The following is a 12,654-nucleotide window of genomic DNA, read 5'->3' as shown; positions in this document are numbered from 1 at the left end:
TCTTTGTATCCCGAAATAGCATGTAAACTTCAAAGGTCTTTTATGTGATCACTTCTGAAACAATAATTTTGTATTTCATTTTTTATAATAGATAATTAAGATAAAATTCTGAGTGTTGTGCTTTTTGCTATAGTGTTTTTACAATATAGTTATTAAAATGATGAGAAATTGCCATAACATTGCACTTTGGTACTAACTTACTGAAACGTTTTGTCTCATCGAATTGGGTTGATAGCTAAAACAGAAGACCATGGAACTAACACGAGCATGTCAGAAGCAGTATGAGCTCGAACAGGAATTGGCTTTCTATAAAATTGATGCTAAATTTGAGCCACTAAATTATTATCCATCAGAGGTGAGCTGTTTATAATTCTTTAGTAATCCAGAATTAAAGCCAGCATGAAGTGAGGTGGAAGGGGACAGATGGTAGGGAAATTTAAGGGACTATTTTTTTACTAACCACTCCACTCTCTTATTATGAGCAATCAGCAGAGTAAACTGTTTTGGTTGTATCTGTGAATTATTTGGCTCCTATAGTTAGAGCAATATCCTAAAGAGGTAAAAGCCCCAAGAGAATTTTGCCCACAACCAATTCCCTAGCAAAAACAGCTTCCTTAACTCTCAGTTACCTCACTTAAATCCAGACTTTTGGAAAAAGTGCCATGGGATAGTCTGAACAAATCTCCCTACAAGATTTGTTCAGTACTTACTAGGTTCAGACTTAGTCAACCATTATTGGCACAGATGCCATAAATGCCATGGAAACAGGGGAATTACCTAACTTCTAAAAACCAATGATTTTAATAATATCACATGTTGTTTAAATTTTAAAGCCCAATTATTAAAATTGATTACATTGAGATTTTACTGTGTCAGTCAGTCAAGAAACCAAAATGAAACATCCAGATTTCTGATTGGGAGATTAAGAGATTAAGCAGTGCTTCAAATCACACAAGTGTGGGCAGTTCGTTAATTAGCTAATCCAAACTGTCACAGTTTGGTAGTAGGAGGAAGAATCCTTTTGAGACCATTTTTAGGTCTAATTCCTTTTTTAGTATATTAAGAATAAAAGAATAATATTTTTAGCTTCTAAGATTTAGGGTTAGCAAAACTTTGGTGATTGTGTGACATGTTTACCACTAATAAAATGAATAATGTCATTTGTTATTAAACCATAAATCTATTATTTTGCTTTTAGTATGCTGAAATTGATAAAGTCCCAGATGAAAGCCCTTACATTGGCAAATCCAGATACAAGAGAAATATGATTGCCACAGAAACTTTCATTATCAGTAATGCCCAGGCAGTACAGATCAAGAAGATGGGACCAAATGAAGGAGAACAACTTAGAAATGCACAAGAGAACTTGAGAACCCATGCACCACTGGACACACAACTGGAAGATAAAGAAAGAAAAATAAATGCAGGTTAAACAAAGTTATTTTAAATTCTTTAGAAATATAAAAAGATTGAATATGTAGGCCAATTTTATTTTATAACTCTTTTAATTAAACATTCTGATGGTATGTATCATATTGTCATTAAAATGAAAAGTCTAAAACAAAAGTAGTGACTTATTGAATAGATTTTTAAAAAATTATTCCTTTTATGGTTGAGAGTGGTATTTTTGACCAGAATTTAATGGGAACATGTCCAGGGGATCCAAGAATGCATAAATCCCATCCTGCCAATAAGCATAGAAGTATGCATTAAAAGACATAATTAATAATAACTGAAGCAGGTAAAGAATCACTTTTATTGATGATTATACATGTAGCCAAAACCTGAAGCTGTGCTTTGGATAGGCTGAAACAGTTCACTCTCCTTAGGCCTAGGTCTAAGGTTGGCCTATGACTTCCTGATGGGCCCCACATACTGCCTCACCACCATCCCTCCATACCCCAGTCTAATTCGAGGAATCTTAAACCTCTGGCAAGTCACATAGAGGAAGAAGTCAAGCCAAGAGGCACTGTAGGAGCCCCTTCAGTGTCATACATAGCTATCCACTTAGCTGTGTAGATATTGAAGAAAGAGAAAGCCAACCCGAATTTATATATCCCGCTAGTAATTGTGGCCCATTGAACCATCAAATTAGCGGTTCATCTTCCTTTGACTGTAAGCTGAAAATATGGATGACTAGTAAAGACTGACTTTGCAAGGGGAGATAAGAAGCTGAGTTCTTCTTGTCTGCATTTATTATATGTAAAGCTCTAAAAGGTAAAGGAAAAATAAATCAGATACATGTGCATACTAACTTCAGGGGACTCATGGTTTCATTGGAGGGAGAGAGAGAGGGAGAAAGAAATCTGAAATTTGGGGTAAAAAGTGATTGATTTGAAGTCACCTCCAGTATTGGATTTTTTAATAAATTTGGATTAGTTTTTGAGTCCTATCATAAAGTATTTGCCTCTAACACTGGGTTGTTGTGTTTCAATACACTGATCCTAATTATGCTTAGTGGTATATAAAGTATATATTTCCCAATAAAATCCTCTTTCTCTCAAAATGGTTCACTAACATTGGGAATCTCAAGTATTGTCCCTTTTATGTTAAGAATTTTACAGACAAAAAGATTAATTCTATAGCATATCACAAAACAATTTTTTCTTAAAATATTTAATAGAGATGATAGCTATCATAAGTAAGTTTTAAAATGTCTATGATCAATAATGACAGAATTTAATTGAGAGAGAAGAGATTATTGCAAAGAAAAAATCTGGTAGAAATTTCAGAATTTGCTTGTGTGTATATGGTTTTTAAATTCACAGCACAAACTCAACTGTCAGAACTACATGATGAAATAGAAAAGGCAGAACAAAAAATTTTAAGAGCTACTGAAGAATTTAAACAACTGGAAGAAGCTATACAACGGAAAAAAGTATGTAAAAGCAAAGCAGCCATGCTAAGAGGAAATGAAAAAGTGAAAATGAAACATGTTTCCCTTTATAACAATATGTTTATTTTAAAGTCAGTATAGTCTAATTAATCACAGAATAATGAATTTCAGATTCAAATGTGATTCTAGCATTTCTCAATTATCCTTTCATTCATGATGATGTCTTCAACATTTTATAAAGCATATAGAAGTAAATGACTGAAAATTCATGTGAAAAGATGTATTTGGTCTACTACATTGTGAAAGTGACTACTTTCCCCCAAGAGAGTCACTTCCTGATATCTCTTCTAACTAATTAAGCACCCTCCACCTTTAAGATACTGGGACCCAGATTAAATGCTATAGAAAACTATAGCATGAACATTATCAAATAAGAAACAAACCAAAAAGATATATTATATACAAAAAAGATGAAAGTAGCTTATTCTGAGAAATTACCAAACTATTTCATGCAGAAGTGAGTAGTTAAGTCCATGATGTAATTTGATGGTGTGGGAGATTCACAAAAGGAAGTATTTTGAAATTTTCATTTTTAAATGCATACTTATTTACAACTTGTAAGAATCAATATTTTAAAATTATAATGATAACTATAATCATATCATAATAGGTTGAAAAAAATGTGAATTCCAAACCATAGGTTCTTTTAAAAGATATACTATAGTGTTACTTTTAGATTATACAGAAACTAGAAATTGGCTGGATTGTCTGGAAACTTACTATATGCCTGACTAGACTGGCTCCTGAGTAATTTACAAAATAGACATGAATCTCTCCTTTGTGAACAGACTTGTAGGGGAAATAGATAATAAACAAGTTTAAAAAGTGAAAAGAAAATTCGTAGTTAAACAGCATCAGTATTATAGGAAAAATACTGAAAAAATTTAGATTATAGGGCTCTTGAAGGTTTCTCTGAGGAGGTGGTGTTTAGATTTTTTTTTTTTTTTTTTTTTTTTTAGACCAGGGTCTCACCATGTTGCCCAGACTAGTCTAACAGTTCCTGGATATAAGTGATCCTTCTGCTCAGTCTCCCAAGAAGCTGGGTCTATGGGCAGGTTCCATTGTGCTGGGATTGGAGGTGACACAAAGAATTCGAAGGAACTAGAGACAAGAGTTAGAAGAAAGAGTATTCCAGGCAGAGATGGCAGTATTTGCAAAAGGCTTCATAGTAAAAATTCCTCAGCTAAGTGAAGGAAAGTGTACTGGACGATGAATTCCAAGAGTCATGAGGTTAAAGACCATGCCAGGTTTCATTGGCCATTTTAAGAATCTTGGATTTTATTCTGTATGCAGTGGGAAACTTTGCAGGGCTTAAGTAGAATGGCTGATCTATTTGTCTACATAAGAGGTCACTTTGGCTACTGCTTAATGGTGAAATGGGATGAGAGAGAGAATGAAGATCTGTGGATTGGTTAAGAGGCTGGTATTTAGTTCAAGCAAGAAACAGTAACAGGATGAATGAATCAGGAAGGTGGCGGTGGCTAGGGAGAGAAAGCCAACCAAATTGCAGGTCAAATGGGCAGGAGAACTGTCAGGGCTTCCAGATGAATTGAAAGTGGGAAGCCAGGTGGATGGAGCATCGGGATTTTTTTTGTCTTTAATATTTTTTAAATGTCAATGGGTCTTTATTTTGTTTATTTATATGTGGTGCTGAGACTTGAACCCAGTGTCTCACACGTGCTAGGCAGCTAAGCCACAACCCCAGTCCCTCAAGATGGTTTTAATAGTTAAATATTTTACAGTAAACTGACTATACAGGTAGATGTTAATAGTATACATGATTTGAAAATAAATGGATGTTTATAAATATGATTGGGAAAAATAATTATTTATTTAAATGAGTAAATGTAACCCTAAATTGTTCTTTACACTGCTTATTTACTTGACCTGCTAAGGTAAGTTTCAGCCTCATTCTTACCAGTAAAATAAAAATTTCAATTTAATTAGTGGGACAGACATGTGTCCCTCCTTGGTGGACAGACTGGTAGACAATAAACAAGTTTAAAAAGTAAAAAGGAAATATGTAGTTAAACAGCATCAGTATTATAGGAAAAGCACTGAAAAATATTTAGACTGTGTGTGTGTGTTTGTTTGTTTGTTTATTTGTTGTACTGGGGATTGAACCCAGGGTGCTCTATGAGCTACGTTCCCAGCCCTTTTAATTTTTTATTTTTGAGACAGGGTCTCTCTGAGTTGCTAAGACTGGCCTTGAACTTTCTATCCTCCTGCTTAGGCTCCTGAGTAACTTGGATTAAAGGTGTGTACTGTCACACCTGGCTTTAACAAGAGCTTTTTATGTTTTATAATTCTGTGGTTGAGATGATCTTATCTAGGTAACACAGAATTTTAAATTCATTTCCTGACTATGAAAGTATTGTGATTAGGGGGAATTGTATGATCATCACAATATTTAGTCTTATTTCCTTCTAAGCTTCTATTTGCATGTTTTTTCACACATCTAATCTCCTAGTGTGACCTTGGGCAATATATCTAAATTTTCCATAATTCAGTTTTCCTATCTGTAAAATTACAGTAAATATGCTTTCTACTTTATATGTTTTGAGAAGTAAATTGAAGTATATAAAGAGTTCAGAACAGTACCAGGCACATAGTAAGTGCTATGTAAAATCAGCTATCTGTAATATTAGGTTTATGATTAATATTTTATAAGTTGCTTATACTAGAATGACAGCTGTACCTATTAAATTATCAGTTTTCACAAACTAGTAAAATAATAAGGTTTTCTACTTAATAAGATATATTTGGGGAGTGCCTAGATAACTACCACATTTTAATTTATAGAGAAATCTGAAAACTGTGCGTGGTGGTACACAACTGTAATCCTAGCCATTCAGGAGGCTGAGGCAGGAGGATTGCAAGTTTGAGGCCAGTCTCAGCAACTTAGTGAGACCTTGTCTCTAAATAAATAAATAAGGGCTGGGGATGTAGCTCAGGGGTACAGTGTCCCTGGGTTCAATCCACAGGACCAAAAAAAATGGGGGTGGAACCTGATAGAACATAAAATATTTTTTACATTGTGGAAGTTGTCTTTATAAATCAGTGTTGCTATCCTTTGTTAATTGTTGGGGTGTGGGGGAATTAGATTTCAGAAGCAGAAAAAGACCTTCTTTTCAAGCAGTTGAGTGGTAGAATACAACTTCTAAATAAATTACGCCAGGAAACTCTGGATCTAGAAATGCATATGGAAAAGCAGCGACAAGAAATTGCTGAAAAGGAGAAGGAGATCAAGGACCTGCAAATAGCCATAGATACCCTGGATTCCAAAGACCCAACACATGTAAGTAAATTAAGAAATTTAGACTTGTTCTATGGACATTTGAATATTATTCTCTCCAGATAGTACTTGTCTCACTATTTTTAGCAGTGAAGTCCTTTCTGCATGTCTCTTTTTGGTTTGATGTATAATTTAAGTGATGTGCATATATGTATGTATAATTTATATACATTATATGTATGTATGTATGTGTCATATATATTTATACATATACATAAATACATGTGTATATACATAGGGAATGTGTGAATGTGTTCAGAACAAAACTAGTCTTCAAGAAAGTACCTTTCAGTAAATGACAGCCGCAGAGTACACTTAACAGTTTCATTTTATTTCAGAACTAAAGAAACTTGCTCCAAGATGCTCTCCAAACTTAACTCCTTCTCTTTCCTTGCTGAAGGGGGTCAAAGTTCTTTTTCTACCTCTTTAATCCTTTATGCAAATATTCTGCTAAAGCTTTTTTGTTGTTTTAATATTTTTTTGTCCTTAAAAAGAAACTTTTCTCAGGAGTATGTCTTCCTAAGATGTGGTCAGATGTGGTCAGGTGACGACTGTTAGGTTCAGGCTCAAGTCTTTCTTTCAGTACTCTGAGAAATCTTACTAATGGCTTGTATGTGAACTAGTATTCCTAAAATAAGTGAAAGTATTTCCTAAACATTTTCCTGACATATTTTGAATAGTAAGGATATCTTTTTAAAAAACTTTAAGATCTTTCAATTATCTGTTATCACAGAATCTAACAAGCAATTGTAATTGCTTTAAGTACTTGACAGGTTATGTAATATTCTTTGAAATGTTTTAGTAAACTATTATGCCATATTTGTACATGCACATAATGTAATTTGATCAATCTCATTCCCCAGTACTTTCCCTTTCCTTTCCCCCCCTCATCTACTTGCTCTACTAATCTCCCTTCTATTATCATTATTTTAATTTAGTGCATTATGATTATATATACAATCAAGTGAGATTCATTGTAATATATTTGTAGATGGACATAGCATAATTTGGTACTTTTTGTACCCCAGTACTTTCCCATGTCCTCTCTTCCTCCTTCCTCCCTATCTACTCTATTACCTCTCTTCTATTCTGTGAGATACCTTTGTTTTATTCCTTTTTTCTCTCTCTCTAGCTTCCACATTTATGAAGTCTTTTCTAATAAAAGCCTGAGACTTTATTAAAATTGAAATCAAAATTAATCTTATTTTAAAGAATTTTTATTAGATAAAAAATTGCTTATTTAAAGTTCTGCATGTGTAATGAGGTTGATAATACCTTATTGCATTTATTTGTTTTAGAAAACTACCATCTAAGTAAGGTTATCTGTGTCTCTAGGGACCAGCCCTCTGTTTATGAATGTTTGCCTTCTGGGGGGTAGGAAAGAACAGCCCACAGGCTCATGTGCTGCCCCTTCCAGTTCCATAATCTGAGTCTAATTAAAACCCAGGTTGTGTGTTTGGCAGATGGAGAGTTTAATTTTCACTGAATCTCTGTAAAGAATTACATATAGAAAGGGGCACAGTGAGACATAGGAATGTTGTCCAAGTTTTGAAGGTAGCCAGAATCAGTCTGTGCTAGTAGGGGTGGAACATACAAACCAGGTTTAAGTTTCCCATTTGGTTTTGTTTGAAACTACTAAAAGTTAGTTCTTAGTTCTTGGTCCCCACAGCAGAGGGCATCTCTTTTTAATTTGTTCACCTAGAAGGAGTATCTTTTTCTAATTTACTTGAAGTTGCTACACATATTGGCTAGTGGTAGGCACCCCTTTTAGGCTACAAAATGTGAGCCGTTTAGCAAAAGAGAAAGAATCAAGAGTGTGATTTATGTATATTTTTCTTTAGACTTAGATAGACTTTTATTTAATTGACCTGTATTATCTAGTTAGAGAAAAGTATCTTTCTGAATAGTAAATAGAATTTGAAAGTAAAAGTTGGACTGTAATTAAAGATATTATAGAAAACAAACATATTAAGCACCCACATGTCTTGCATTGTGCCAGTATTTTGCATATGCTGCAAACTTTTTTTTTTTTAAATCATCCCATCCATGTCAGGTTTGTGGGGGTTTTTTTCCCCCCTTCAATTTGAAGAGAATGAAAATGTGATTTGGAAAGTAAGTGATTTGCCCCCAAATCACCCTTTTAGGAAGAGGTAGAGTCCTTACTTATGCCAACTCCTCACAAAGGGATTAGAGATCTAAAGAAATTAATTATTTTAAAATTAACTCGGTGGGCTCAGTGGTAGAGCGCTTGCCCAGCATTCTTGAGGCCCTGGTTCAATCCCTCAGCACTCCCCCCCACCCCCACCCTCAAAAAAGGGAGCATTCTAACATTAATTCAGAACTAAGTCTAGTCAGGTTTTAAATATATATATATATATATATATATGTTAATTAAACTAAGTTTCAAATCAGGTCACATTTTAGTTATTCGTAGCTAGAAGCAAAATATCACATTAGCAAATATGATTAAGAAGATTGGTTGATCTCTCCTGTCGGGAAATGTCCGATGGAAGCAAAAGGTAGCAGTTCTCTGGAGGGAATTCCATTGTGGCGATCTCTGCGATCTCTGTGGCGTTGGGGCGTGATTGGCCCTGGGGAACTTCCTGTGTTATGATTTAAAGCTAGGAGGGTGGGGCCTGCCAGCAGAGGCTCTAGTGACTGGACAGGCTGAGCTGCCACTCACTTTTGGCCAGGAATGTGGTTTGAGGAGCTGGGGAAGTTACTGAGGTTCGTGAAACTTGCAAAAATGTGGCTGTCAGAGAGGAAAGTGCACATGAGTTTGAAGATAGCGTTAGAAAGCGTTCCGCCCAGTTTCTCTGTGCTCAACGGCTCAGTTTTAACAGGACAAATTCTAAGTTAAGGTACGGATCATTTTCTCTCTGTGTGTACAAAGGATTTAGAGGAGGAGGAGGAGTCAGATGTAAGTTCCTGTTTTTACAATAACTCTTCTGTGAGCTCCATGGGGGTGAACATTGCAGGATCTATTGTTGCTCCATGTGTTTTATGCACATGGTATTTTGAACCAAATTTTTGTCCTGCATATGAAGTGGTTTCAGTGGACTTTTAAATGGTGAATTTTTTAAGACTTACTTATTTAGATATGAGTGCAATTTTTTTTTTCCTTGAGCCATACAAATTCGTAGGTAGGATGTAAGTTGATATCTGCAGTTAACCTTTTCAGAACGATTTCAGATGGGTATTTTGGGAATGTGAGGAAAGACAAGATTTGAAAATTCCAAGTTTTACCAGTAATAAAATAAAAACCTCCCAGTCAAGTTGCCACTTTGTTCTTCAAAAAATGAAGAGACATTTCTTTCAAGTATTTGGGGGAAGCAGATGCCTAAAATTGAGAAGTGTTCTTTTTTGATCTAATGGGTCGTTTGTTGTTCAGACTCTGATACAGGTTTCTCTCCTGATAGCTTTTTCATTAGGTGTTGTGTTCCTCTGATCTTGTGGAGGCAAATTTAGAGTCATGGGGCTGGGGGTGGGGTAAGTGGGAAGGCAAAAGTTCTCTGGGGAATGGTTTCCATATGAACAGTTGCCTAAGGAGACATGGACAAGTCATTTGATGGATCTGAGATTCATTTTTCTTATTTGTGAAATTAAAGGTTTGAAAAGATCGGTAGTTCTCAATCCTCCCCACCCCCAGCACATCTGAGAAATAATACAATCCACTCCTCTCAGTTAACATTGGCTCTCCAATGTGGTGATTATTAGGGTGTGTGTGTGTGTGTGTGTGTGTGTGTGTGTGTGTGTAAGATGTTTTTTCCACCAGAGGCCTATGTGGTGATAGAGGCGTGTGTCTTCCCAATGTCTTTGAGGTCCCTCCCAGTTCCCAGATTATTGAATCTAAAAGCAAAATGTTTGTTTGCAAAACAAATTGAAAATAAACTTGAATCCCAAGTAAGTATTTATTTCTCATATCTTTATTTTCCCTAAGAAACTTTAAGGTACATTTGAATATAGGGTTCCATTTTGTTTTGTTTTGAGGTTAAAAAAGGCATTACTTTATAGAATTTATATCAGAATTTTCTAAATATTAAAACAACTCATGAATAAAGAAACAATATTTTCTGTAATCTTTCCATCCAAATATAATTCCTTTTAACATTTTGGAAGGTACTTTTAAGTCTTTTTCTATAAACATAATGTATTTCAATATAATAAATTAACTGTCTGGAAATTCTTTTTTAAAGACACCTTTTAATGCCCAATAGATAATACTGAACTTGGCTATGTTACCTTCTAGCTGTGTGCTTGGAAAAGTCATCTATCCTCCCTGATCCTCAGTTTTTTTGTCTATAGAACAAATATGATTCCCATATCAAGTTATGCTGAAATTTAAATGAAAACTGTTCACATGAAAGCAGTACAGGGCCTGACACAAAATAAATGCAAATCACTATATTTTCTAGTCTTCCTTTAAAAATGTTTTTAAGGATTATTATTTTTTAAAGCCTTAAGAATTTTTTTTTCAATTCAGTCCCATATGAAGGCTCAGAAAAGGGGTAAAGAACAACAGCTTGACATTATGAACAAGCACTACAAACAGCTTGAAAGCCATTTGGATGAAATACTTTCTAGAATTGCTAAGGAGACTGAAGAGATTAAGGACCTTGAAGAGCAACTTACTGAAGGTGAGAATTTAAGGTTGATGTAAGGTCAGTCAGTTTCAATATTAAAAGAACGATGATATGCAGACACATTAATCTAGATATTAGCTTAGTTCAGCTTTTGGTGCTAGTAATTGATAGGGAAATGTTCACAGGGTACCCAAAAGTGTTTAGAAAAAATTTTTAAATTTTGCTTTAGTATGTTTTGTTGCATTACTGCCTAGTGAGTCAGGTCAGTCCACTCAGTGAGCCAAAAGTTAGTAGAAGATGACAATAAGTGCTTCCATGTGATTGTCTTCTATGGCATAAAACCCTTTCAGGAGCAAAGAGTCTTCTGTCATCTGGAAAGTCAGCGTCTCAGTATAGGTAGAGCATAGGAAGAACTTTAGGGTCTACTTTTGCAACATTAATTTAAATTGTGGCATTCCCATAATAGTGGAAAAGGAAGACAATAGGAACCTGGGGTCAGCTTAAAAACAGCACGGTCCTTGTTTTGCTACTATCAACTGTGTCATCTTAGACATTTCTCTCTTGATCATGAGTTGTTGAGAGAATTATGAGAGTGTTCAGAAAGTGGTGACATAGTGGGTATCCAGTGTATACTGTGATTTTTTTATTTGTTTGTTTTTTTGTTTTTGAGTCTTTAGGTTACATGTTTATACTGCCAGTCTTCGAATAGTATATAGTCTTGTATATTGAGTGATTTTGTTTTGTGTTTTCAGCAACAAGAACTCAGTTTTAGTGCATATTTTTTATCATTTTTATTTAGAAATTATTTAAACATTTTGCAGCATGAATCAGGCATTTTGTCAACATTTCCCACAAAATATACTCTTTTTATCCTGTACCTGCTTAATATTTCTGTACTGTGAATAATAAGAAGAAAAGTATCATTGCATCCTGAGAAAGAAAAGTAAGATAGGATATAATTAGAAGGTTAGAATTTCACTCTTGGTTTGCAACAAATCACTGAGTAGAAAAAGCAGTACTTTTTTTTATTATTTACTTTTTAGGGTTTTTTTTTAGGTGGACACAATATCTTTATTTTTTATTTTTATGTGGTGCTGAGGATCGAACCCAGTGCCTCACACATGCCAGGCGTTACCACTTGAGCCACATCCCCAACCCCAAAAGCAGTACTTTTAAAATATACATTATTAACCTTTTTCCATCTTGCTCAGGCCAGATAGCAGCAAATGAAGCTCTGAAGAAGGATTTAGAAGGTGTCATCAGTGGATTGCAGGAATATCTGGGAACCATCAAAGACCAGGCAACTCAAGCCCAAAATGAATGTAGAAAGCTACAGGATGAGAAAGAGACATTGCTACACAGGTTGACTGAAGTCAAGCAGGAGAGGGATGAACTGGAAGTAGTTGCTATGGATGCAGAAAATATGAGGAAGGTATGATTTGTTTCTTCCTTCCTGTTTTCCTTAACTTTAGAAGTAGATGATGTTCAAATTAAGTTAGTTGAAGAAGTTAAAAATGGTAGTTATAAATAGCAAAAAGTAATAGTGTTTATTTAATGATTTTTTTTTTATAAATTGAAACCCATAACCCAGTTTAATAAATAGAACATTGCAGATAAATTTAAAAACCTCTATGTACTCCCTTCCAAAGGTAACAAAATCCTGAATATTATTATTTCCCTGCATCTCTGTTCTTTTATTATATATGTAAACATTTATTTGTGATTTTAAATATTTAAATGAAAGGTCAGTGTACTTATTCTTTGGCATTTCCTTTCATTTATGTTTTTGAGAATTATGCACATTGATAGTTGCAGCTCTATTTTTATTAATGTGAGTAGCATCCCATTGTGTATACATAATTATTATTTATTCATTGTCT

The 12,654-nt window shown here is 34.5% G+C and overlaps 1 protein-coding gene across 1 annotated transcript in view; it reads left to right on the top strand.

The window, feature by feature from the left end:
• Positions 1 to 12,654, top strand: part of CNTRL (centriolin) — an 83,005-nt gene that overhangs the window by 22,760 nt on the left and 47,591 nt on the right. Inside the window, 6 exon segments of the mRNA XM_081279271.1 lie at positions 236 to 355; positions 1,199 to 1,427; positions 2,769 to 2,878; positions 6,000 to 6,194; positions 10,675 to 10,828; positions 11,986 to 12,206. Of these exon segments, the coding sequence (XP_081135397.1) occupies positions 236 to 355; positions 1,199 to 1,427; positions 2,769 to 2,878; positions 6,000 to 6,194; positions 10,675 to 10,828; positions 11,986 to 12,206 (1,029 nt within the window).

Source organism: Spermophilus citellus, assembly GCF_964194105.1.
Source record: "Spermophilus citellus genome assembly, chromosome: 2".
NCBI lineage: Eukaryota > Metazoa > Chordata > Mammalia > Rodentia > Sciuridae > Spermophilus > Spermophilus citellus.
The sequence above is the reverse complement of the archived record's forward strand: the minus strand, read 5'-3'. Positions and strand labels throughout refer to the sequence as shown.